The sequence below is a fragment of the Dendrobates tinctorius genome, unplaced genomic scaffold, assembly GCF_039654945.1.
Source record: "Dendrobates tinctorius isolate UK_male_01 unplaced genomic scaffold, ASM3965494v1 ptg000014l, whole genome shotgun sequence".
Taxonomy (NCBI): Eukaryota; Metazoa; Chordata; class Amphibia; order Anura; family Dendrobatidae; genus Dendrobates; species Dendrobates tinctorius.
In genome coordinates, this window is record NW_027361682.1 from 30,788,471 (window position 1) to 30,813,493 (window position 25,023).

Genomic DNA, 25,023 nt, shown 5'->3' on the forward strand with positions numbered 1-25,023 from the left:
ATCTCTCCTTATTAGGAGCTAAGACTAAGTTAGCACGGGGGGAAATAAATCCTTTCTTTTCCCACAAGCTTTATACCCAGTTACTTGAATGGGAGATAAACTGCAGTAATCGGTAGCTGGTGCTAAGCAATGTGCAGAGCTGCTGTGGTCTGCACCATACAACACTTGGATCCAGCCACTGGTAGGTAGAAGCTCAGCTGATTGGTGGGGATGTCAGGTGTTGGACTTCCACAGATCTAAAATCCTGTGGATAGGTCATCAGTTGCAAAGTCTCAAACAACTCCTACAGTTGTATCTGTACTATAAAGATGTCTGTATTTACCCTTTTTCCATCCTATCATCCTAGTGAGCACATTTTTTTTTTCATTCTTTAGATTATCTACATTGAAGACAGTGGCAAATGAGAAGAGTAGGTCCTTAGCGAAGCTCAACCAGGTGATGTCATTTAGCCGGGAGTTGCTTTCCGGACAGTTGGATACTTCTCCAGTCAGATGTGTGATCAGGGTGTCATGGAACCATGTGCTTCAGAAATCTTATATGAATACGTGCTGCAGTCTTGAAAACAAGAGTGGCTACACGTTGGAGCATGGCTGGACCTTGTGTGTCCTCATAAGTACGGACCCAATCACTTCTTATTCCTTTCCTGTTTTGTTGCTAAAACCTGGAGAGCTGCAGGAATTTGCTTTTCCTTTATATGGACAGGAACTGAGCAGCACCAATTTTCCTATTACAATATCGTGCAACTTATTCTACAGTTTAAAGGGATTTGCTGCAGACTGTGTTATGCCTTCAGAGATGGACATATTTTCATCACACAAACATGGAGTCTGTGTACCTGTACAGGATCACATCATTGACGTATTGCAGTGCCTGCGTTTTACCCCCTCGGCTTCCCATTGCTTTGGTTTATCACACACTTTTCTGGAGGATGCGGTTCAAGATATCTGGAAATCAGCGTTTGTAAGTGACACACGATGGACACCTCCTATGTCTGTTTCTAACCAGGGACTTAATTATACAGAGTCTCCGAAAGCTTCAGTCCGTTTGTCGGCCACATTGTTGAGTAGTGCCTTTCAGAATGACAAATCTGGTGAGTTATTGCTGTGTATTAAATCTGTATCACACATATTTTGTCTTGTATATGGCACATGGGGGCTCAGCAGTTGGCATTGGTACTGGGGTCCTAAGTTCACATCACATGGAGTTTGGATGTTTGATGGTTGTCTAATGGTGCTACATTTTCCACTCAAACAGGCTGATAGTTTAATTGACTTTCTTTGAAACTGGCCCTGATGTTCCTAGACAGGAAATTTAGATTACAAAAAAACATCTTGAGATACGCTTCTCCTCCATGTTTGGACCAGCTGTAATGCATTTCTTGTCTGTAATGAAAAATATGTTTATATAATTCTAGCACACATTTCTAGTCTGTTTTATTACAGTACTGTATACCATACCACTAAAGGAGACCATACAATTTAGATGTACAGTAAGTTGAAAAAGTATTCATACCCCGTGAACTTTTCCACATTTTTTTCACGTTACACCCACAAACTTAAATGTATTTTATTGGGATTGTATGTGATATGCCAACACAAAGTAGCAAGTATTTATGAAGTGTACAGGAAATAATACATGGGTTTTCTAAATATGTTAAAAATATCAATCTGAAAATTGTAACTTGTATTTGTATTTATACCCCCTAAGTCAATACTTTGTAGGACCACCTTTTGCTGCAATTAGTGTTGCAAGTCTTTTGGGGTCTGTCTCTACCAGCTTTGCACATCTAAAGGTGACATTTTTTTATCCCTTCTTTGCACACTTGCGCTCGCACACTGTAATTGGATGGAGGTGTCTGTGAGCAGAAATTTTCAAGTCTTGCCAAAGATCCTAAAATGAGATTTGGACTGTGTCTTGGCCTTGCACACACATGAATATGCTTTGATCCAAACCAGGGGTCTCAAACTTGACTGGGTATATGGACCGCATATAGAAAAATTTGAACTTTCAGGGTCTCATTCAATGCATGACAAAGTGACATTTTTTTAGTGATACCTATATATATATATATATATATATATATATATATATATATATATATATATATATATATATATATATATACACCTTTTGACTTGATAATTTTTTTTGAACGTTCTTGGCATGTTTATACTTTTGTAAATTACATCATCGTATGGGTTGTGGTACAGTTTTATAGCTTGTGGTGTTATGGATGTGGTGATAACAAACATGCACTTTTTTTGGTTACTTTAGTTTATATATAAAACAGCATATTTCGTGGCAAAATATTTTTTCATTTATTTTGATTTTTACAGTTTTGTTTCCCGCAATTGGCCACATAGAGTAATATTGTCTTGTACAGTTAGCATCATGCAATAATTCAGGCAAACATCTTGTAGTGACATACCATCCTGGTCCCCTTCTTGTAGTAATGCTCCATCCTTGTCCCCATTTTGTAGTAATGCACAGGGCTGTGGAGTCAAAGTCATTATGAAATGATCCAGCTCCTAAAATATCTAATAAATTGGATACAGTAGTTCAGTGCCGGATGTGCTGTAAATGTTTCCATAATTTGTGAACGTTATGAAATGTCCTATAAATGTCTGTTCTATTCCTAATCTATGAATCTAGGCTTTCAGTTGAGATGAATCTGTTTTGCACTTTATGTAGATGTCAGTAGTGAGACAGTTCTGTGGAGTCTGAAGGGGGCTTTTCACATAGCGATATCGCTAAAGCGTCACCGGTTTTGTGACGCAGCGGCGGCTTCCTGCTGTTGCCAACGAGCGACGCGTGCGGAGGATGTCATCGTCGCGTCAGACAGGTAAGTAACGACCGCTGCTGCGTCGCTGCTGAGATCTGCCTGTTTGGCAGCTCACTAGCGACCATTTAGCGATGCACCAGCGATCCTGACCGGGTCATATCGTGGTCGGAATCGCTGGTGCATCGCTAAATGTAACGGGGCCCTGAGTCGTGGAGTCTGAAGTCAGGAAATTAAGGAGTCAGAGGTTTGGTTTACCGTCCCCACAGCGGTGCTCTCTAGCGTTCTTTTACTGTGTTCACACACAGCTTTTTTTTTCGCGGTTTTTCCCGCAGATTTGCCAAAAAATCTGCGGGAAAAACGCGAAAAGAAGTTTCCCATTCATTTCTATGCATTTAGCACTTTTTGTGCACATGATGCGTTTTTTACAGTGAAAAAAACACATTGCGGTAAAAAACGCAGCATGCTCATTAATTTCGCTTTTTTTTTTTTTCCATGTGTCTAGAAACCGCACGGAAAAAAACACGCAAAAATCGCTGTAAAAACGCGAGGTTTCTGGCAGGGCTGTGGAGTCTGAGTCGGTGCTCATTTTGGTGGAGTTGGAGTCGGTATAAAATGGACCGACTCCTAAAATATAGAATAAATTGGGAACAGTAGTTCAATGCAGAATATGCTGAATATTTTTTCATAGGAATTTGGGAAAGTTATGAAATGTCCTATAAATGACTGTTCTATTCCTGATCTAAGGCTACATTCACACACAGCGTTTTTCCTGCGTTTTTTGAGGATACGTTTTTCAGTTGCAAAAGCAGATCAGCTTTTTAAAAAAACGCATCACCTGAAAGGTTTTTGAGCTCATAGATAATGTTTTCATTAGCAAAAGCAGATTAGAAATCTGCTCTATCTATATATCCATTTATCCATATCTGTCTATCCATATCATATCTGTACCAAAAAGAATCAAAGCAGAATAGCACACAGACTAACACTCCTTTTTTTTTTTTTTTAGCACCAGTCAGGTACACCTCATAGCTGCCCAAAAGGACGCCCAGGACAGGCATTGCTCGTCTTCAGTAACATCAACGTCAACTGATAGTTGGAATAAATAGACTGCATTCATCACCACATCTTCTTAAGGTGCAGGCTTTATTTTCAAGTGTAGGGGTGTGAAGTATGAGGTTCTGCAGCAGCTGAGGTGTGCAGTATGAAATTCTGCAGAACAGTATGAGATTCTGCCCCCCCCAGGTTTGATCCTGGCTACGCCCATTGTGTGAATGTAGTAGATCAACATGAAATCCAACCAATAATAAGTGCCTTTTAACAATACCAAACCCCGTCCGTCCCATAGGTAGTAAAAATTACCCCAAGACAGAAAAAGCACTATGCACAAACATAATAAAAACATGAATTTATTGATTAATATTAAAAAACAAACAAACATGGAAAACCTCTGTTATAAGACACGTGCATAGCTATATAAATCCAAAAGATCGATAATATTGGACAATAGGAGAGATCATAAATGCTAAACAATGGATGAAAATACTGTGGAAAAAATATATATGGAAGAAATTACCATGAGGTAAGCCAAATGAATATAACCCATAGCTCAGATGGCAATCATGGTAATTACTGAATTAGAAAAGGCTCCTCATGGACACCATACCAAAAATAGCACAACTCACTCTCCCTTCAAATGTCCGATACCGCTAGGTAGCGATTCTTGCAACACAATTAATTATAAGTGCCCCAACCTAACTAATAGCACTACTATGTAAAAATCAGTGTTTGCAGATAATGCTGCACCCACGATCAGCAACAATTAAAGCACAACTTGCTTACATGGATGTAAGTAGCAGCGTGTCCCACTCCCCGACGCGCGTTTCGTCCTCTTCCTCAGGGGGCGTGTAACAAAGACAGGGAAAAGACGTCTTTGGTCAGCATTGATTTTTCCAAGGAGCGCGCCCGTCCTTTTGTCTGCTGCATGACTCTGAATTCTCCGGCAAGATGGTGAGTGCTGGCATGCACGTGTCTATTACTATGGCCACCTGTATGCTTGCGTTTCACAGACCGGGGTTGAAGAGTATCTTGTATAGGCAGCGGCTTTAGGACGTTGTGCGCCACAATATGGAGAATCACTCATGATTGACTTGGGCTGTGTAGCTTAATACCTATTGGTGCTGCACTGTTTAAAAGACCCGCTTTTTCCCTGTCTTTGTTACACGCCCCCTGAGGAAGAGGACGAAACGCGCGTCGGGGAGTGGGACACGCTGCTACTTACATCCATGTAAACAAGTTGTGCTTTAATTGTTTCTGATCGCGGGTGCAGCATTATCTGCAAACACGGATTTTTACATAGTAGTGCTATTAATTAGGTTGGGGCACTTATAATTAATTGTGTTGCAAGAATCGCTACCTAGCGGTATCGGACATTTGAAGGGAGAGTGAGTTGCTATTTTTGGTATGGTGTCCATGAGGAGCCCTTTCTAATTCAGTAATTACCATGATTGCTATCTGAGCTATGGGTTATATTCATTTGGCTTACCTCATGGTAATTTCTTCCATATATATTTTTTCCACAGTATTTTCTTCCATTGTTTAGCATTTATGATCTCTCCTATTGTCCAATATTATCGATCTTTTGGATTTATATAGCTATGCACGTGTCTTATAACAGAGGTTTTCCATGTTTGTTTGTTTTTTAATATTAATCAATAAATTCATGTTTTTATTATGTTTGTGCATAGTGCTTTTTCTGTCTTGGGGTAATTTTTACTACCTATGGGACGGATGGGATTTGGTAGTGTGAATGTAGCCAGAGGATCTAGTCTTTATCTTAGCCGAGATGTCATAGTGTGTGTGTGTGTGTGTGTATTAGGGTGACCGCAAAAAATCGATGTCGGAATTTTGTCCGTCTGGACCCCACAAAACGATTCCCCTTTCCAGATATTGAGAGAGCCAAAATTTGAGCTCGATCAAACGAATTTAACCCGTGCCGCTCGTCGCTCAAAGTTTGAAAAAATCCAAATTGAGGTATTTTAAGATTTAGGTATTTTGCATAGTCTGTTAGACTATAAAGAATGTGACAACAACATTGCAGAAATAGCCCTGACCAAATTTTCGAACCATTTGTGGTATTTGAATGCAGAGTTGGTGGGATTATCGTTTTTTGATCCCACCATTACAGACAATGAAAAGTTGTTAATGGCTAATAAATTGCTCAGTAGCACAGATGAACCATCAGAGCATGCTAGGGTTGTAAATCCAAAAGTTAGGAAAGAAAAATTAAAAGAGGTAGGAAGTAACCGACTTTAACGACCTTCTGACAAAAGATGAAGAACAAAAGCAATATGTCCTGCAAGTTGTAAGCAAATGCCGAGCATTATATTCTGACGTTTCAAAAACTACTTTAACAAAAGCTCTAGAATAGATTAGATAACTATGTAAAATTATCAACTCATGTAGGTTAGCGTGCTCTGATGGTCTATAGCTGGCTATATTACCTGACTGTAGGACGAACACTTATCTGTCCAAGAACTCTTGGCTCGGCCAATCGCTCCTGTTTTGCCTATGAGAGAGTCCCTGACAGAATCGTCTGGAAGAGACTTTTCTCCCCGTCACACATAAGCATTAGACAATTGAATTCCAACCGAATTATCGCTAAATTTTGGCTCTCTCAATATCTGGAAAGGGGAATCGTTTTGTGGGGTCCAGACGAACAAGATTCTGACATTTTTTTTCCCCCCCCATATGAGATCCGGTCACCCTAGTGTGTATATATGAATACACAGTATAGATCAAAAGTTTGGACACACCTTCTCAATCAAAGCGTTTTCTTTATTTTCATGACTATGAAAATTGTAGATTCACTCTGAAGGCATCAAAACTATGAATTAACACATGTGGAATTGTATAATTAACAAAAAAGTGTGAGATAACTGAAAATACTGTATGTCTTATATTCTAGGTTCTTCAAAGTAGCCACCTTTTGCTTTGATTTCTGCTTTGCACACTCTTGGCATTCTCTTGATGAGCTTCAAGAGGTAGTCACCGGAAATGGTTTTCACTTCACAGGTGTGCCCTGTCAGGTTTAATAATTGGGATTTCTTGCCTTATAAATGGGGTTGGGACCATCAGTTGTGTTGTGCAGAAGTCTGGTGGATACACAGCTGATAGTCCTACTGAATAGACTGTTAGAATTTGTATTATGGCAAGAAAAAAACAGTTGAGTAAAAAAAACCGAGTAGCCATCATTACTTTAATAAATGAAGGTCAGTCAGTCCGAAAAATTGGCAAAACTTTGAAAGTGTCCCCAAGTGCATTGGCAAAAACCAAGCGTTACAAAGAAACTGGCTCACATGAGGACCGCCCCAGGAAAGGAAGACCAAGAGTCACCTCTGCTGCGGAGGATAAGTTCATCCTAGTCACCAGCCTCAGAAATCGCAGGTTAACAGCAGCTCAGAATAGAGACCAGGTCAATGCCACACAGAGTTCTAGCAGCAGACACATCTCTACAACTGTTAAGAGGAGACTTTGTGCAGCAAGCCTTCATGGTAAAATAGCTGCTAGGAAACCACTGCTAAGGACAGGCAACAAGCAGAAGAGACTTGTTTGGGCTAGAAAACACAAGGAATGGACATTAGACCAGTGGAAATCTGTGCTTTGGTCTGATGAGTCCAAATTTGAGATCTTTGGTTCCAAACACCATGTCTTTGTGCGACGCAGAAAAGGTGAACGGATGGATTCCACATGCCTGGTTCCCACCGTGAAGCATGGAGGAGGAGGAGGTGTGATGGTGTGGGGGTGCTTTGCTGATGACACTGTTGGGGATTTATTCAAAATTGAAGGCATACTGAACCAGCATGGCTACCACAGCATCTTGCAGCGGCATGCTATTCCATGCGGTTTGCGTTTTAGCTGGACCATCATTAATTTTTCAACAGGACAATGGCCTCAAACACACCTCCAGGCTGTGTAAGGGCTATTTGACCAAGAAGGAGAGTGATGGGGTGCTACGCCAGATGACCTGGCCTCCACAGTCACCAGACCTGAACCCAATCGAGATGGTTTGGGGTGAGCTGGACCGCAGAGTGAAGGCAAAAGGGCCAACAAGTGCTAAGCATCTCTGGGAACTCCTTCAAAACTGTTGGAAGACCATTTCTGGTGACTACCACTTGAAGCTTATCAAGAGAATGCCAAGAGTGTGCAAAGCAGTAATCAAAGCAAAAGATGGCTACTTTGAAGAATCTAGAATATAAGACATTTTCAGTTGTTTCACACTTTAATTGTATAATTCCACATGTGTTAATTCATTGTTTTGATGCCTTCAGAATGAATCTACAATTTTCATAGTCATGAAAATAAAGAAAACTCTTTGAATGAGAAGGTGTGTCCAAACTTTGGTCTGTACCGTATACATGTATACAGTGTATTACATATTTACAATTTATTACAGTTTTTTGTGTTCTAAAGTTGTATTCCAATAAATAGATATTCTGTTCTATCTAAATATCTTGATTATTGGATCATAGAAATGATTAAATGTCTGATGTTCACATTGTACTACAATAAATTTTTCACTTAAATATAAGCAATATATGTGGGAGTCGTGGAGTCGGTGTAAGTGAAATTGAGGAGTCGGAGTCGCAGGTTTAGCTTACCGACTCCACAGCCCTGGTTTCTGGGAAGGGAGTCCTGTTTTTCAGCAGAAAATTTCTGCTACGTGTGCACTTAGCCTTACAAGCCGCTCTCAATGAAATTTTGCTTGGTCTTCCAGACCTTATCTTGTTTTCCACTGTTCCTGTTATCTGACATTTCTAAATTACCTTTCAAACTGAGGGATGGGCAACTTGAAAACCCTTTGCTATCTTTTTGTAGCCTTCTCCTGCTTTGTGGGCCTCATCCATTTTCAGAGTGCTAGGCAGCTGCTTAGAAGAATACATAGCTGCAGTTTTTTGGCACAAGGTTAGAGAAGACTGGGTTTTTATTAAGGTGGGAAATTTGCATCAGCTAGCATTTCCTAGCGATGACAGTGAACAAGCTCTCCGCAGCTCCTCCAGACTGACCATGGGCCTGTTGGCTGCTTCCCTAGTAAGTGCACTCCTTCCATGGGATGTTTGCTTAGGTGGACAGCCATGGATTGAACAGTGAGATGTTCAGAGCTTGGGCTATTTTTTTTTTTTTTTTATAACCTAACCCTGCTTTACTCTTCTTCACAATTGTATCCATGACCTGTGTGGTGTGTTCCTTGATTTTCATGATGCTGTTTGATTCCTAAAAATAATTTTTCTTTCCATAGCGCAAACATATTCAACATCACTTTACAATTCAGAGGGAACTTTTATAAAGAAGAGAAGACATTACAGAGTAATACATAGTTCAATGCATACTAAGTGGCGTGACTCCTTGCTCACAAGCTTACAATCTATTATAGGGGAGACACGAAAGGGAAAGGTAAAAAAAAGTACTTGTCATGTGAGGTCCAGCTGTCAGTATAATAAATAGGGGAATTTAAATAGTGCATGAACCAATCTGTACGAGCACTGATACAAAGTGGTACTGAGTGCATGGAAGAGAGAACAGGAGATAGGTGAGGTGAAAGGCTAGTCTAAATACATGTGTTTTTAAGGCTTGAAACTGGGGATAATGGAAATGAACTGGATTTGTCTGGGCCAGTATAAGAAAAGTCCTGGAGATGGGAGTGGAAGATTCAAATTATAGATGTTCTCAAACAAACCTCTAAGGCCTTCACAAAACATCTGTAATTATACTAAGAAATTACACACAAGTGGAGAAAATTTAATAATTGTTTGACTTCTGGAGGAATTTGTCACTCAGGATTTAATTTAGTGATATCAGACTAGATGGGGCAGAATACAAATACATGTCACAATTTTCAGATTTAGTTTTTTTGGGGTATGGGCTGACTATCTGTCTTCGGTCAGTCTATGTATGAAAAAAAGGATCGGACATGAAGATTTTCAACCTTCTTAGTCCTTTGTTCTCAAGAAAGGTAATAAACTACCAGAGGTTAATGGTAGCTACTTAGTTGCGTCTCATTATTTGAGCTGGCTATATTACCCGACTGTAGGACGAACACTTATCTGTCCAAGAACTCTTGGCTCGGCCAATCGCTCCTGTTTTGCCTATGAGAGAGTCCCTGACAGAATCGTCTGGAAGAGACTTTTCTCCCCGTCACACATAAGCATTAGACAATTGAATTCCAACCGAATGATCGCTATATTTGTCGGGGGGGGGGGGGGGGGAGGCCCCCATAATGATTGGATGGTTGGCTAATCATGCCACAGAAATGGTCAGATTCAGGTGACTTTTTTTGTAATGGTGTGAGTCGAGAGTACGTGTGAGTGTGTGTGTGTGTTGGGTGTTCATCGGTAAAAGCTGTCAGCCAAATTAACTTTTCAAAATGTATGACCACGTTATACAGTAGGTGTAGCTTGGGCTGATTGATGCCTAAGGCCTGGGTAGCACTGAAACGGAGCAGCTAGAAAGTCACATCAGCTTTTCCCTGTACCATTAGAAAATGATTGCTAATTGTTTGCTTATTGTCGTTGACCACACTGTTTTGAAAAAAAAAAAATGCTCTTATCAGGGCTGTGGAATCTGTAAGCCAAACCACTGACTCTGACTAAAAGACTCCTCAATTTCCCTGACTTCCAACTCCTCCCCAGCACTGCCTCATTACTGAGCATGTACAACCCCTGGCAAAAATTATGGAATCGCCGGCCTTGGAGAACGTTCAGTCAGTTGTTTAATTTTGTAGAGAAAAAAAGCAGATCACCGACATGGCACAAAACTAAAGTCAATTCAAATGGCAACTTTCTGGCTTTAAGGAACACTAAAAGAAATCAAGAACAAAAAATGTGATAGTCCGTAATAGTTACTTGTTTAACCCCTTACCTACAATTGACGTAATATTCCGTCCATGTGACCATGGACCTAATTACCATGGACGGAATATTACGTCATCGCGATCAGCGGCGCCCACGTGGTGAGCGCCGCTGATCGCGGCCGAGTGTCAGCTAATTATCATAGCTGACACCCGGCACAATGTGTCAGGGGCGGTCACGGACCGCCCCCGACACGTTAACCCCTTGCACACCGCGATCAAACGCGATCGCGGTGTACCGGGGGTTAAAGGGAAGCATCGGCAGGGAGGGGGCTCCCTCCGTGCTTCCCTGAGCCCCCCACGGCAGCGCAATGTGCAGCGCTGCTGCGGAGGGCTCCTTTCCTCCAGGCCCCCGAATCCAAGATGGCGACGGGGGCCTGAGGAAGCTGGCTTCCTCAGTGCCTGCAAAGCGCAGGCATGAGGAAGCCTTCAGCAGTGCCTGTGTCAGAAAGCTGATCTGTCACAGTGATCTGTGATGTGACAGATCAGCGATCTGTCACAGGACAGTGATGTCCCACCTGGGACAAGGTAATAAAGTAAAAAAAAAAAAAAAAAAAAGTGTTAAAAATAATTAAAAAAAATCGCTAAATAAATTAGTAAAAAAAAAAAAAAAATTCCCCAATAAATCCATTTTTTCAAAATAAAAAAAACCAAAAACAATAAAAGTACACATATTTGGTATCGCCGCGTCCGTAATGACCTGCCCTATAAAACTGTCCCATTAGTTAACCCCTTTAGCGAACCCCTTAAAAAATAAAAAACGAAGCAAAAAATGATTTATCATACCACCGAACAAAAAGTGCAATAACGCGCGATCAAAAAGACGCATATAAATATCCATGGTACCGCTGAAAACGTCATCTTGTCCCGCAAAAAACGAGCCGCCATACAGCATCATCCGCAAAAAAATAAAAAAGTTATAGCTCGCAGAATAAAGCGATACAAAAATAATTATTTTTTATATCAAATTGTTTTCATTGCAAAAAACCGACAAAACATAAAAAAACGACCTAAATGAGGTATCGCTGTAACCGTACTGACCCGAAGAATAAAAACGCGTTATCTATTTTACCGCACGCGGAACGGTGTAAACGCACCCCCCCCAAAAGAAATTCATGAAACGCTGGTTTTTGTTCATTCTGCGCCCCAAAAATCGGAATAAAAAGCGATCAAAAAATGTCACGTGCCCGAAAATGGTACCAATAAAAACGTCAACTCGTCCCGCAAAAAATAAGACCTCACATGACTCGGTGGGTCAAAATACGGAAAAATTATAGCTCACAATATGTGGTGATGCAAAAACTATTTTTACAATAAAAAGCGTCTTTTAGCGTGCGACAGCCGCCAAACATAAAAACCTCCATAAATCGTAAATCAAACCCCCCGTTATCACCCCCTTAGTTAGGGAAAAATAATAAAACTAAAAGAAAATGTATTTATTTCCATTTTCCGGCTAGGGTTAGGGCTAGGGCTCAGATTAGGGTTAGGGGTGTGTTGAGGTTAGGGTTGGAGTTATAATTGGGGGTTTCCACTGTTTGGGCACATCAGGTGCTCTCCTAAGGCAACATGGCGTCTGATCTCAATTCCAGCCAATTCTGCATTGAAAAAGTCAAATGGTGCTCCTTCCCTTCCAAGCTCTGCCATGTGCCCAAACAGTGTTTTACCCCCACATGTAGGGTATCAGCCTACTCAGGACAAATTACAAAACAACTTTTGGGGTCCAATTTCTCCTGTTACCCTTAGGAAAATAAAAAATTGGGGGAAAAAATATAATTTTGCGGAAAAAAATGTTTTTTTTATTTTCACGCCCAGGCGTTATAAACTTCTGTGAAGCACTTGGGGGTTCAAAGTGCTCTCCACACATCTAGATAAGCTCCGTGGGGGGTCTAGTTTCCAAAATGGGGTCACTTGTGGGGAGTTTCATTAGTTTAGGTACATCAGGGGCTCTCCAAACGCACATGACACCCGCATACCAATCCATCAAAGTCTGCATTCCAAAACGTCACTACTTCCCTTCCGAGCCCCGACGTGTGCCCATACAGTAGTTTTCTCCCACATATGAGGTATCAGCGTACTCAGGACAAATTGGACAACAACTTTTGGGGTCCAATTTCTCCTGTTACCCTTGGGAAAATAAAAAAAATGGGGACTAAAAGATGATGTTTGAAAAAATACGATATTTTTATTTTCACGCCCGGTCGTTATAAACTTCTGTGAAGCACTGGGGGGTTCAAAGTGCTCACCACACATCTAGATAAGTTCATTAGGGGGTCTAGTTTCCAAAATGGGGTCACTTGTGGGGGGTTTCCACTGTTTAGGTACATCAGGGGCTCTCCAAACGCACATGACACCCGCATACCAATCCATCAAAGTCTGCATTCCAAAACGTCACTACTTCCCTTCCGAGCCCCGACGTGTGCCCATACAGTAGTTTTCTCCCACATATGAGGTATCAGCGTACTCAGGACAAATTGGACAACAACTTTTGGGGTCCAATTTCTCCTGTTACCCTTGGGAAAATAAAAAAATGGGGACTAAAAGATCATGTTTGTGGAAAAAATACGATTTTTTTATTTTCACGCCCGGACGTTATAAACTTCAGTGAAGCACTGGGGGGTTCAAAGTGCTCACCACACATCTAGATAAGTTCCTTGGGGGGGTCTAGTTTCCAAAATGGTGTCATTTGTGGGGGGTTTCTACTGTTTTGGTACATCAGGGGCTTTCCTAACGCGACATGGTGTCCGATCTCGATTCCAGCCAAAAACGTCAAATGGCGCTGCTTCCCTTCCGAGCTCTGCCATGCGCCCAAATAGTGGTTTACACCCACATGTGGGGTATCAGCGTACTCAGGATAAATTGCACAATATCTTTTAGGGTCCTGTTACTTTTGGAAAAATAAGAATTGAGGGTGAAAAGATTATTTTTGTGGAAAAAATATGATTTTTTAATTGTACTGCTGTACGTTATAAACTTCTGTGAAGCCCTTGGGGGTTCAAAGTTCTCACCACACATCTAGATAAGTTCCTTGGCGGGTCTAGATTCCAAAATGGTGTCATTTGTCGGGGGTTTCCACTGTTTTGGTACATCAGGGGTTTTCCAATCGCGACATGGTGTCCGATCTCAATTCTAGCCAAAAACGTCAAATGGCGCTGCTTCCCTTCCGAGCTCTGCTATGCGCCCAAATAGTCATTTACACCCACATATGGGGTATCAGCGTACTCAGGACAAATTGCACAATAACTTTTAGGGTCCTGTTACCCTTGGAAAAATAAAAATTGGGGGTGAAAAGATCATTTTTGTGGAAAAAATATGATTTTTTAATTGTACCGCTGTACGTTATAAACTTCTGTGAAGCCCTTGTGGGTTCAAAGTTCTCACCACATATCTAGATAAGTTCCTTGGGGGGTCTAGTTTCCAAAATGGGGTCACTTGGGGGGTTTCCACTGTTTAGGTACATCAGGGGCTCTCCAAACGCGACATGGCATCCGATCTGAATTCCAGCCAATTTTGCATTGAAAAAGTCAAACAGCGCTCCTTCCCTACTGAGGTCTGCCATGCGCCGAAACAGTGGTTCCCCCCCACATATCAGGTATCAGCGTACTCAGGACAAATTGCACAATAACTTTTGCAGTCCAATTTCTCCTGTTACCCTTGGTAAAATAAAGAAAATTGATCCTGAAGTATTTTTTTTGTGAAAAAAAGTTTAAATGTTCATTTTTTTTTTAATATTCAAAGAATTCCTGTGACGCACCTAAAGGGTTAATAAACTTCTTGAATGTGGTTTTGAGCACCTTAAGGGGTGCAGTTTTTAGAATGGTGTCACTTTTGGGTATTTTCTATCATATAGACCCCTCAAAGTGGCTTCAAATGTGAAGTGGTCCCTAAAAATAAAATGGTGTTGCAAAAATGAGAAATCGCTGATCAATTTTTAACCCTTATAACTTCCTAACAAAAAAAAAATTTTGGTTCCAAAATTGTGCTGATGTAAAGTAAACATGTGGGAAATGTTATGTATTAAGTTTTTTGTGTGCCGTATCGCTGTGATTTAAGGGCATAAAAATTCAAAGTTGGAAAATTGCGAAATTTTCAAAATTTTCGCCAAACTTCCGTTTTTTTCACAAATAAACGCAAGTTATTTGAATGCAATTTTACCACTACCATGAAGTACAATATGTCACGAGAAAACAATGTCAGAATCACCGGGATCCATGAAAGCGTTCCAGAGTTATGACCTCATAAAGGTACAGTGGTCAGAATTGTAAAAATTGGCCCGGGAGTTAACGTGCAAACCACCCTTGGTAGTGAAGGGGTTAAACCAAGCATAGGGGAAAAATTATGGAATCACTCCGTTCTGAGGGAAAAAATTATGGAATCACCCTGTTAATTTTCATTCCCAAAACTAACACCTTCACGAAATTAGATCTGCTTGTTAGTCTGCATCTAAAAAGGAGTGATCACACCTTGGAGAGCTGTTGCACCAAGTGGACTGACATGAATCATGGCTCCAACACGAGAGATGTCAATTGAAACAAAGGAGAGGATTATCAAACTCTTAAAAGAGGGTAAATCACCACGCAATATTGAAAAATGTTGGTTGTTCACAGTCAGCTGTGTCTAAAATCTGGACCACATACAAACAACATGGGAAGGTTGTTTTGCAAACATACTGATAGACCAAGGAAGACATCAAAGCGTAAAGACCGGAAACTTAAAGCAATATGTCTCCAAAACAGGAAATGCAAAACAAAACAAATGAACGAATGGGAGGAAACTGGGGTCAACGACTGTGACCGAACTGTAAGAAACCGCCTAAAGGAAATTGGAGTTACATATAGAAAAGCTAAGCGAAGGCCATCATTAACACCTAAACAGAAAAAAACAAGGTTACAATAAGCTAAGGAAGAGCAATCGTGGACTGGATGAAAGTCATATTCAGTGATGAATCGCGAATCTGCATTGGGCAAGGTGATGATGCTGGATCTTTTGTTTGGTGCCGTTCCAATGAGATTTATAAAGATGACTGCCTGAAGAGAACATGCAAATTTCCACACTCATTGATAATATGGGGCTTCATGTCAGGTAAAGGCACTGGGGAGATGGCTGTCATTACATCTTCAATAAATGCACAAGTTTATGTTGATATTTTGGACACTTTTCTTATCCCATCAATTGAAAGGATGTTTGGGGATGATGAAATCATTTTTCAAGATGATAATGCATCCTGCCATAGAGCAAAAACTGTGCAAACATTCCTTGAAAAAAAGACGCATAAGGTCAATGTCATGGCCTGCAAATAGTCCGGATCTCAATCCAATTGAGAATCTTTGGAAGTTGAAGAAAATGGTCCATGACAAGGCTCCAACCTGCAAAGCTGATCTGGTAACAACAATCAGAGAAAGTTGGAGCCAGATTGATGAAGAGTGCTGTTTGACACTCATTAAGTCCATGCCTCAGAGACTGCAAGCTGTTATAAAAGCCAGAGGTGGTGCAACAAAATACTAGTGATGTGTTGGAGTGTTTTTTTTGTTGGTTTGTTTTTCATGATTCCATAATTTGTTCCCTCAGAATTGAGTGACTCCATAATTTTTCCCCTATGCTTGGCTTAAAAAGTAACCATTACGGACTACCACATTTTTTGTTCTTCATTTCTTTTAGTGTTTATTAAGGTCAGAAAGTTGGCATTTGAAATGACTTTAGTTTTGTGCCATGTCTGTGATCTGCTTTGTTTCTACAAAATTAAACAACTGAATCAACATCCTCCAAGGCCGGTGATTCCATAATTTTTGCCAGGGGTTGTACATAAAGTGCAGCACAGATTCATCTCAACTAAAAGCGGAGATCCCTAAATCATGAATAGAGCAGATATTTATAGGTAATTTCATATATTTCCCATATTAAAACTTACAGCACATACTGTAGTGAACCCAATTTATTATATAGTTTTGGAGTCTGTCTGTGTTATACCGACCCCACCAAAATGAAAACCGACTCCACGACTCTGACTCCACATTCCTGGCTATTATGCATGCGATTCTGAAAGGATTTCTTAAGCAGCCCACCTCGGATGAGTACTACACGAGCCCCAAATGCTAAATGGGACCCCGGTGTGGTAAATAAGTGAACAGCTCATGTGATGTGTAGGACAATCCCAGCTTTCTTAGTCCCACTGCAGTCCATTTCTGTCTTTCTATGTACGGCTGAACTATGGGTATTAGAAAAACTAAGGTGGGGAATATTATATTTGGCTGTATAGCATTTATAAAGAACTGTCCTGACAACTGTGTTACATCGAATTTTGATTGGCTACTATCGGATTCTGATCTATTTACACTATTGGGGTAAAAACAGTGTCTGTGTTGGCTTCTTATTGTAAATCATGTGGCAAAGATTTATTAGTGTTGTTGGTGACTTTTTAGGGTGGCTACCCTCAAGAGGTGGCAGTAGAGTTCTCCTCTCTGAAGAGACTATTTGCATGATATCTCTGGGCACGTGGGTCCAGCTGGTGAATCCTCCAGCAATCGGCTCTAAACTGAGGGGTAACCCTGCCAGTGGCGCATTTTCAAATGAATGGACTACCATGTAATATGTGCTAAGGCATGTGGGCAGGGGTCACTCTGTCATTGAGTATGTCCACAAATGGGTAACTTGTATCTAGTCCTGTTTCTCATACATAGGCCTACTACTATAAAGTTTGTTATAGTTTGAGGTGTTCTAATATATATTGCAAGATGTCCTCACTTTTTATATTCGTTAGGTAGAGTACAAAACCTTTGCTAAAAAATGATTACAAGGTCCTGTAGTGTCTAAGGCTACTTTCACACATCAGGTTTTCGGCGTCAGGCGCGATCCGGCGTCGTGCCGGAATGCCGGATCCGGCAAATGTTTTGTAAAACCTGATGTGCCGGATCCGGTTTTCTGCCGGATCCGTCTTGTTCTTGACAGACAAAACCGGATCCGTCTCATCCGGTTCATCCGTTTTTCTATCCGTTTTTCGACGGATTACGCCGGATCCGGTTTTTAAAATTGACCCTTGTGGCCTTCCGAACGGGATTGGCTACTGGAAAACTATATATAGCATGTTCCTACAGCCCTTCTTTGACAGGTTGTAGAGAAGAAAGTGCAGGTTGGAGAGAAGAGCAAGTTACTGGCGAAGATGGATGTTGTCATTGGAAATATTACCACTAGAAGTTCTGTGACGGTTTCAGTAATGAGGGACAATTTTGCACTATACTTTGTCACCTCAAGGCAGAGTACACTGGCAGGATGACAGTGTGAAAGATTTGTGCCCTAACCAAACTTGTGTACCTTCTGGACCAACAGTATATACCTTTGCCAACCAAAGTTGGCTATCTTGTCATGGTCTTACTATTTTTAGCTTTAGGCCACAGGTGTGTACCTGGTTGTGTTTTATGCAAAGTATTTCACCTTTTAACAAAAGTTGTGTACATTGTTAGGAAATCACCAACAATAAACACAACTTTTTAGGTGAAATACTTTGCTTCAAACACAACCAGGAACACAACTGTGGCAAAAAGCTAAAATTTACCCACAGTTATATACCTGGTTTTGAATACCTTTTTACCTTTGAAATACCCTGTATTTAACCTTTTTTTTTTAAACATAGTTCGCCGCAGAAAGAAATGACAGACAACCATTGTGAAACGATAATTTAACTTTTATTTAAATTTTTTTTTTTTTTTTTTGTAAAATGTTTTTAAAGTGCAAAAAACTTTTTTAATAAAGGTTTTAAACCCAATGGGCATTTTTATTAAAAAACACACATTACAAATCTGTGTAGTGTGGGGTGGAAATACTGCTGGAGGGGCTGCGGGACACTTCGACACTGGGTGTGTGGAGAGAGGACTGGGATCGTGGTGGGGAAGGAACAGTTAGAGGTGAAGGTGTGGAAAAAGCTACAGAATGGGTGGACATGTGGGAGGCAGAAGAGGTGGTGGGCGGTGGAGTGGAGGGTTGGGCAGGGACTGTAGGAGCAGATGATGTTGATGGAAAGTTGTATGGGGAAGGAGTTTGGTACGGGGAAGGAGTTTGGTACGGGGCAGGTTGCTGGAAGTGGGGAGATGTCTGGTACTGGGGAGGTTGCTGGTACTGGTGAGGTTGCTGGTATGTAATAGGAGGGGGAGGATGGAAAGTGGCTGGAGGGGGTGCAGATGTAATAGGAGGGGGAGGATGGAAAGTGGCTGGAGGGGGTGCAGATGTAATAGGAGGGGGGAGGATGGAAAGTGGCTGGAGGGGGTGCAGATGTAATAGGAGGGGGAGGATGGAAAGTGGCTGGAGGGGGTGCAGGTGGAGGAACTACAGTGGTGGGAGGTGGAGGTTGGGAGGTAACCTGCTGTAGAGCACCGTGGCACGAATGCATTACATGCATCTGCTGGGTAGGAGATAGTGTTGCCATGCGCTCCACAACAGACCTGAAAAAGGTGTGGTTTGGTGAAGATCTTGCTTCTGAATGCATGGTTTGCAGAAGTGTCTTCACCTCCAGAATGCTGGAGTTGATCTGCTGAAAGCCTGCGGAGATTTGCTCTGACAAGACTTTTAGACAGTTCTGGAAAGATGCATTCAGATGCAAGAACTCTTGCGCATAACTCTTTTCCTGACCCCTCTGCCGCTGCCGCCCAGTACCCGCAGGTGTACTAGAGGTGGCAGGGGCAGAAGGGTGGGGTAAAGGGAAAGCGATCTCCTCACCAGCAGCTTCATGTAATGTAGGCGGCCACGATGCTCCTGTGCTGGTGGATGGGACAGATGGGTCGAATGTGTGGGAAGGTGCAGATGTACCGGGGCGGTCGAAGTGTCCCTCGGTGCCGGTCTCCTCAGGGATCGCCTCAGAAGGGTCCAATCGTGCAGGCTCCCGAGTGCTGCTCACCGTGCTGTGGAATAAAGAGAAAAAAAAACAATTAAAATACTGACATGGTATGGCCCTGGCTGAAAAAAAAAAGTTACATCTAACATTTTTTTTCACATGTGGTGTGTAATATTTACCTTCTGGTGAGCATTGTTTCCCGGAGGAACGACAGGGCTTGTGCGTACTTGTACTTGCTCCTGCGTCCTCCAGATCCACTCGGGGCCCGCATCTCTTTATTGAACTCCTTCTTGAAACGATCCCTCACAGACCGCCACCGATTCACAATTCTGTTCCCTGAAACGAGAAAGGAGTGGTTAGTATACAACATCAGTGTTTCACAAACTCCAGTCCTCATGGTCCCCAGGGGTCATGTTTTCAGGATTTCCATAGTAAATAGAAATCCTGAACACATGATCCGTGGGGACCACGAGGACTGGAGTTCGGGAAACACTGGTTTACATCAAGCAACCGGTACTGTATATACTTACGCTCTTTAATCTGGGCCCGAACATCGAGGTCCTCCCAGCGGCCCACAAGGAGCGAACAGATTTCCTCCCAGAGTCGTCGGGTAACGATAAGGTCAGCGTGGCGGCGGTCAGCCATATTCCAGAGCAGCTCCCTTTCTCTGACGAGATCGATGAGGTGGTCCACATCGAGTCCTCCATCCTCACCGTCAGAGTCGGGAGCACGCTGTGAAGGCTGTTAAAGAAAAAGACAAAAATAACATAATTAGCCTCCACAAAAGAAATGAAATAAAAAGTGCAAAAAAACAAAGCAAAAATATTTATACTTACATGCTGGTGACCGCCGCGTTGCTGTCGCCGACGACCCTGGGAGGCACTGCGAGGACCTCTTGGCCGAGCACCAGATTGGGAAGACTAGAGAAGAAAACAAAAAATGTTATGTCTTTGGATGTAGGCATTTGTTTGCTGTGTGTGGTCTGCAGAACATTGTTTTCTATGTGTTGTGTGTAGTGTGATGTTGTGTTTCTGCGTTTGATGCAAAAAACTTACCAATTGTGAGCCCACTCCAGGTGTCTGTCCACCCCTTCCTTCTTCTTCTGGGAGCTCCTCTTCATCTTGTGATTCCTGTTTTGAAATAAAAGGCAATGAATAGACATATATTACAGAGATGATGGATTTTGGAAATAAAAACTTACCGTCAAACGCTGACGATGCGAGGGAGGGCTCCCAGAAGATGATGTGCTGTCCTGTTGATGGCCAGACTCCATGGCTGTGGGTATTGCTGTTGCTGCTGCCAGTGATGCCATTTCTGCTGCTGCTGCATCTCTTGGGCGGCTGTTGAATAAAGAGAAACAAAGGGCCAATGAATATCTTGATATTCCATGGCCCTAGTTTGGAGGAATGGGGGATTTGATAATTACCGTCTCTCATCTGCTGCTGGACTCCCCTCAGCATGTTCCATTTGCTGCTCCATTTGGGGTGGTGGTGGTGCTGATGGTGCTGCAGTGGTCTCCTGCCTTCTCCTGCTGCGCTTGGTTGCTTTCTTGGGTGGCATGTTGGGTGTGGCTGTGGGTCCCACTGTCTTGCTTTTATATATGTCTTGTGGGCAGAGCTACTGAGCATGCTCAGACCAAAAAAACCTTTCGCCGGATCAGGCGCATTGCGGCGCTCATAGGCTTCCATTGTGTGAAAAAGCCGGACGCGCCGGATCCGGCGGGTCCGGCTTTTTCGCCGGAGACAAAAAACGTTACAGTAGCCGTTTTTTCCAGACGCCGGATCGCGACACATTGCCGGATCTGGCGAAAACCGGATGAAACGCATGGCGATCCGGCGCAAATGCAAGTCAATGGGGGGGAAACCGGATCCGGCATTGCATTTCGCCGGATCCGGTTTCTGTCAAAAGCGCCGGATCACGCCTGACGGCAAAAACCTGATGTGTGAAAGAGGCCTTAGTCTGCACTTAGCCAGTCGTAATACAATTCCCAACAGGAGCCGTATATTTACAGCCAAAAATATGGTCAAACCAGTCATGTGTAATTAGGAAAGCCTTTCCCAAAGCTGGACTACACTTGATCCAATCTTGGTTTGGACTATAAATATTTGTCTCCTGCAGTGAAACGTTATTACGCCTTTATGTGGAGAATTACTACACTATACCTGATTCATTATTGCATTTGCCCCTTTTTTATGTTTTTGTCTGTTTTTGATTTGCGCTTTTTTCTTTTAATTTTCATCTTCATTGGAGTCTATTTTATGTGTTCGCCTGTTTTTTTTTTTTTTTATGTTCGTCATTGTGAGTCAGAGTGTGGTTTTTATTTTCCATATGTTTGCATATTTTCGCCCCTTAGTGACAGGGCCAAATTTTTGAAATCTGACCAGTGTCACTTTATTTGGTAATAACTCTGAAACGCTTCAACAAATCCCAGTGATTTTGAAATTTTTTTTTCGTGGCACATTATAATTTATGAAAATTGTAAATTTAGGCCAATATGTTTTGTGTTCATTTACAAAAAATATCAGAAACTTGAGAGAAATATTTTTAAAAAAAATTATTTATTAACCCCTTCATGATTGGAGCTTTTTCCAGTTTTGCATTTTAATTTTTTGCTCCCCTTCTTTCCAGAGCCATAACTTTTTTATTTTTCTGTCAATATGACCATGTGAGGGCTTATTTTTTTGCAGGACGAGTTGTGCTTTTGAACGACATCATTGGTTTTATTTAGCATGTTGTATACTCGAAAACGGGGGGGAAAAATTTCAAGTGCGGTGAGATTGCAAAAAAAGTGCTGTCCCACAATTGGTTTTTTGTTTGGCTTTTTTGCTAGTTTCACTAAATGCTAAAACTGACCTGCCATTATGATTCTCCAGGTTCTGCCTAGGTTCTTTTTTTATCTATGTGGTGAAAAAAAATTCCAAAGTTTGCTAACAAAAATAAAATAAATTGCTCTATTTTCCGAGACCTATAGCGTCTCCATTTTTCGTGATCTGGGGTCGGGTGAGGGCTTATTTTTGGCGTGCTGAGCTGACGTTTTTAATTATGCCAATTTTGTGCAGATACGTTTTTTTAATCGCCCGTTATTGCATTTTAATGCAATGTCGCGGCGACTAAAAACGAAATTCTGTAGTTTTAATTTTTTTTTCTCGGTACGCCGTTTCGCTATCAGGTTAATCCTTTTTTTTCTTTTGATCGGGCGATTCTGAACGCTGCGATACGAAATATGTGTATGTTTGATTTTTTTCTTTATTGTTTTATTTTGAATGGGACAAAAGGGGGTGATTTTAAACTTTGTATATTTTTTATATCTTTAAAACTATTTTTTTTTTACTTTTGGCATGCTTCAATGGCCTCCATGTGAGGCTATTGCGCTCATAGCAATCTGGCATCAAAAACCATAGAGGTCTCAAGGCGATATCTGGTTATGTCGAGGAACCTGATGACCCCCAATCACGTGACGGGGTCAGCGGTGCGCGTATTTCCAGCCAGAGTTGACAGCGGCATTTAACTAGTTAATAGGCGCATTTGGATCGCGATTCCACCCACGCCTTTTGCGGGCACCTGTCAGCTGTTCAAAACAGCTGACGTGTCCCGGCTTTGATGCGGTCTCATTGCCGGAGCCCACATCAAAACAGGGGTGCTGCCATTGGAAGTACTTTTCCTGTCCAATGGCAGTAAGGGGTTAATTTATTATTTATTTAATTTTGTTAGCATTTTAGGAGGTTTAAAAATATAGCAGCGATTTTTTTTCATTTTTCAAGGAAATTAACAAAATGTATTTTTTTTAGGGACCTGTGTATATTTGAAGTGACTTTGGGGGGTCCTATATATTGGGAAATCCCCAAAAGTGATACCATTTTAAAAACGGCATCCCAAGACATATTGAAAACTGCTGTCAGGTAGTTTATTTACCCGTGAAGTAATTTTCAGGAATTAAAGCAAGGCGGCATGACAGGAATGAAAAACCACCATGGTTACTTACCGGTAGCCGGTTTTTCCGGAACCCATGACAGCACCACATGAGAGAGGGATCCGCCCCGCCAGGACAGGAACCTACTGAGACATAAGGGGCGGCACCTCTCCCCCGCTTCAGTTGGGTTACAGAGCATTGAGAGGACTTCCCGGTTAGTTACATGTTTATCCAACACCACAACACTCAAAACACCCTACTAATTGTGCACACCATACAGTGAAAAAGGGGGGGAATGTACCGGTGCTGTCATGGGTTCCGGAAAAACCGGCTACCGGTAAGTAACCATGGTGGTTTTCCCTTCACCCATGACAGCACCACATGAGAGATTTTTGGAGACTTCGAAACACCTTAGGGAGGGACCACCGCTTGCAGCACCCTTCTACCAAAGGTTAAGTCAGCAGAGGAGGATAGATTTAATCTATAGTGCTTAAAGAAGGTTGAAGGTGAGGCCCAGGTAGCGGCCTTACAAATTTGTTCGATTGATACCTCTGCCTTTTCAGCCCAGGAGGTCGCCACGGCTCTGGTGGAATGAGCCTTGATGCCGTCAGGAATCGGGATACCACTAGCTGAATAGGCTACACTAATGGCTTCCCTGATCCATCTAGCAATAGTCCCTTTTGAAACCCCATAGCCTTTCCTGGCACCCTGAAAAGCTACGAATAGGGACTGTGACCTCCTCCACTGGCTAGTGGCAGATATATATTCTACAAGAGCTCTTTTAACATCCAGACTATGGAATTTTTCCTCCCCCAGATTTTTTGGATTTTCGCAAAAGGATGGAAGAACAATTTCCTGACCCCGATGGAAATCTGACACTACCTTGGGCAGATAACTGGGGTCTGTTCTTAACACTACCCTATCCTGAAAGACTTGCGTATAAGGAGGATTTACTGAGAGAGCCTGTAAGTCGCTTATCCTGCGGGCTGATGTGAGGGCTACTAACAGGATCGTTTTTAGGGTCAAAAACTTTAGGGGTAGCTGATGTAATGGCTCATACGGTTCTTTTGTAAGGGCTTCTAACACCAGGTTTAAATCCCAGGGGGCTATTCTAGGTATTGGAATAGGTCTAGCTCTATGGCAGGATTTAATAAATCTGGCTATCCACCTATCTGATGCCAGTTTGCAATTGTAGAGCGCCCCTAGTGCCGACACCTGAACCTTAAGTGTGTTTACTGCTAACCCCATCTGCAACCCAGATTGTAAGAACTCTAGGATGTCACTAATCGGAGGTTCTTTCCCTAACGGCTTACCCAAGAACTGTAGGAACTTATCCCATGTTCTGCCGTAGATGTTAGTAGTCACCGGTTTCCTGCTTTTTTGCAGAGTGGCCACCAGCCCAGGGGAGAACCCCCTATCTATTAAAAGCGACCTTTCAAATTCCACGCCGTCAGATGGAATCCTTTGACCTGAGCGTGTAATATTGGACCCTGAACTAGTAGGTCCGGGATTTCTGGCAGAACCCAAGGATCGGAGAGGGACATCTTTCGTAGCAGAGCGAACCAGGGCCTTTTTGGCCAAAATGGAGCTATTAGAATCACCCTGGCTTG

The 25,023-nt window shown here is 42.1% G+C and overlaps 1 protein-coding gene across 2 annotated transcripts in view; it reads left to right on the forward strand.

Moving 5' to 3' along the window:
- Window positions 1-25,023, forward strand: part of FAAP100 (FA core complex associated protein 100) — a 73,818-nt gene that overhangs the window by 24,282 nt on the left and 24,513 nt on the right. For both annotated transcript variants that reach the window (XM_073560545.1, XM_073560553.1), the window contains exon 6: window positions 375-1,090. In XM_073560545.1, the coding sequence (XP_073416646.1) occupies window positions 375-1,090 (716 nt within the window). The remainder of the gene's footprint in view (window positions 1-374; window positions 1,091-25,023) is intronic.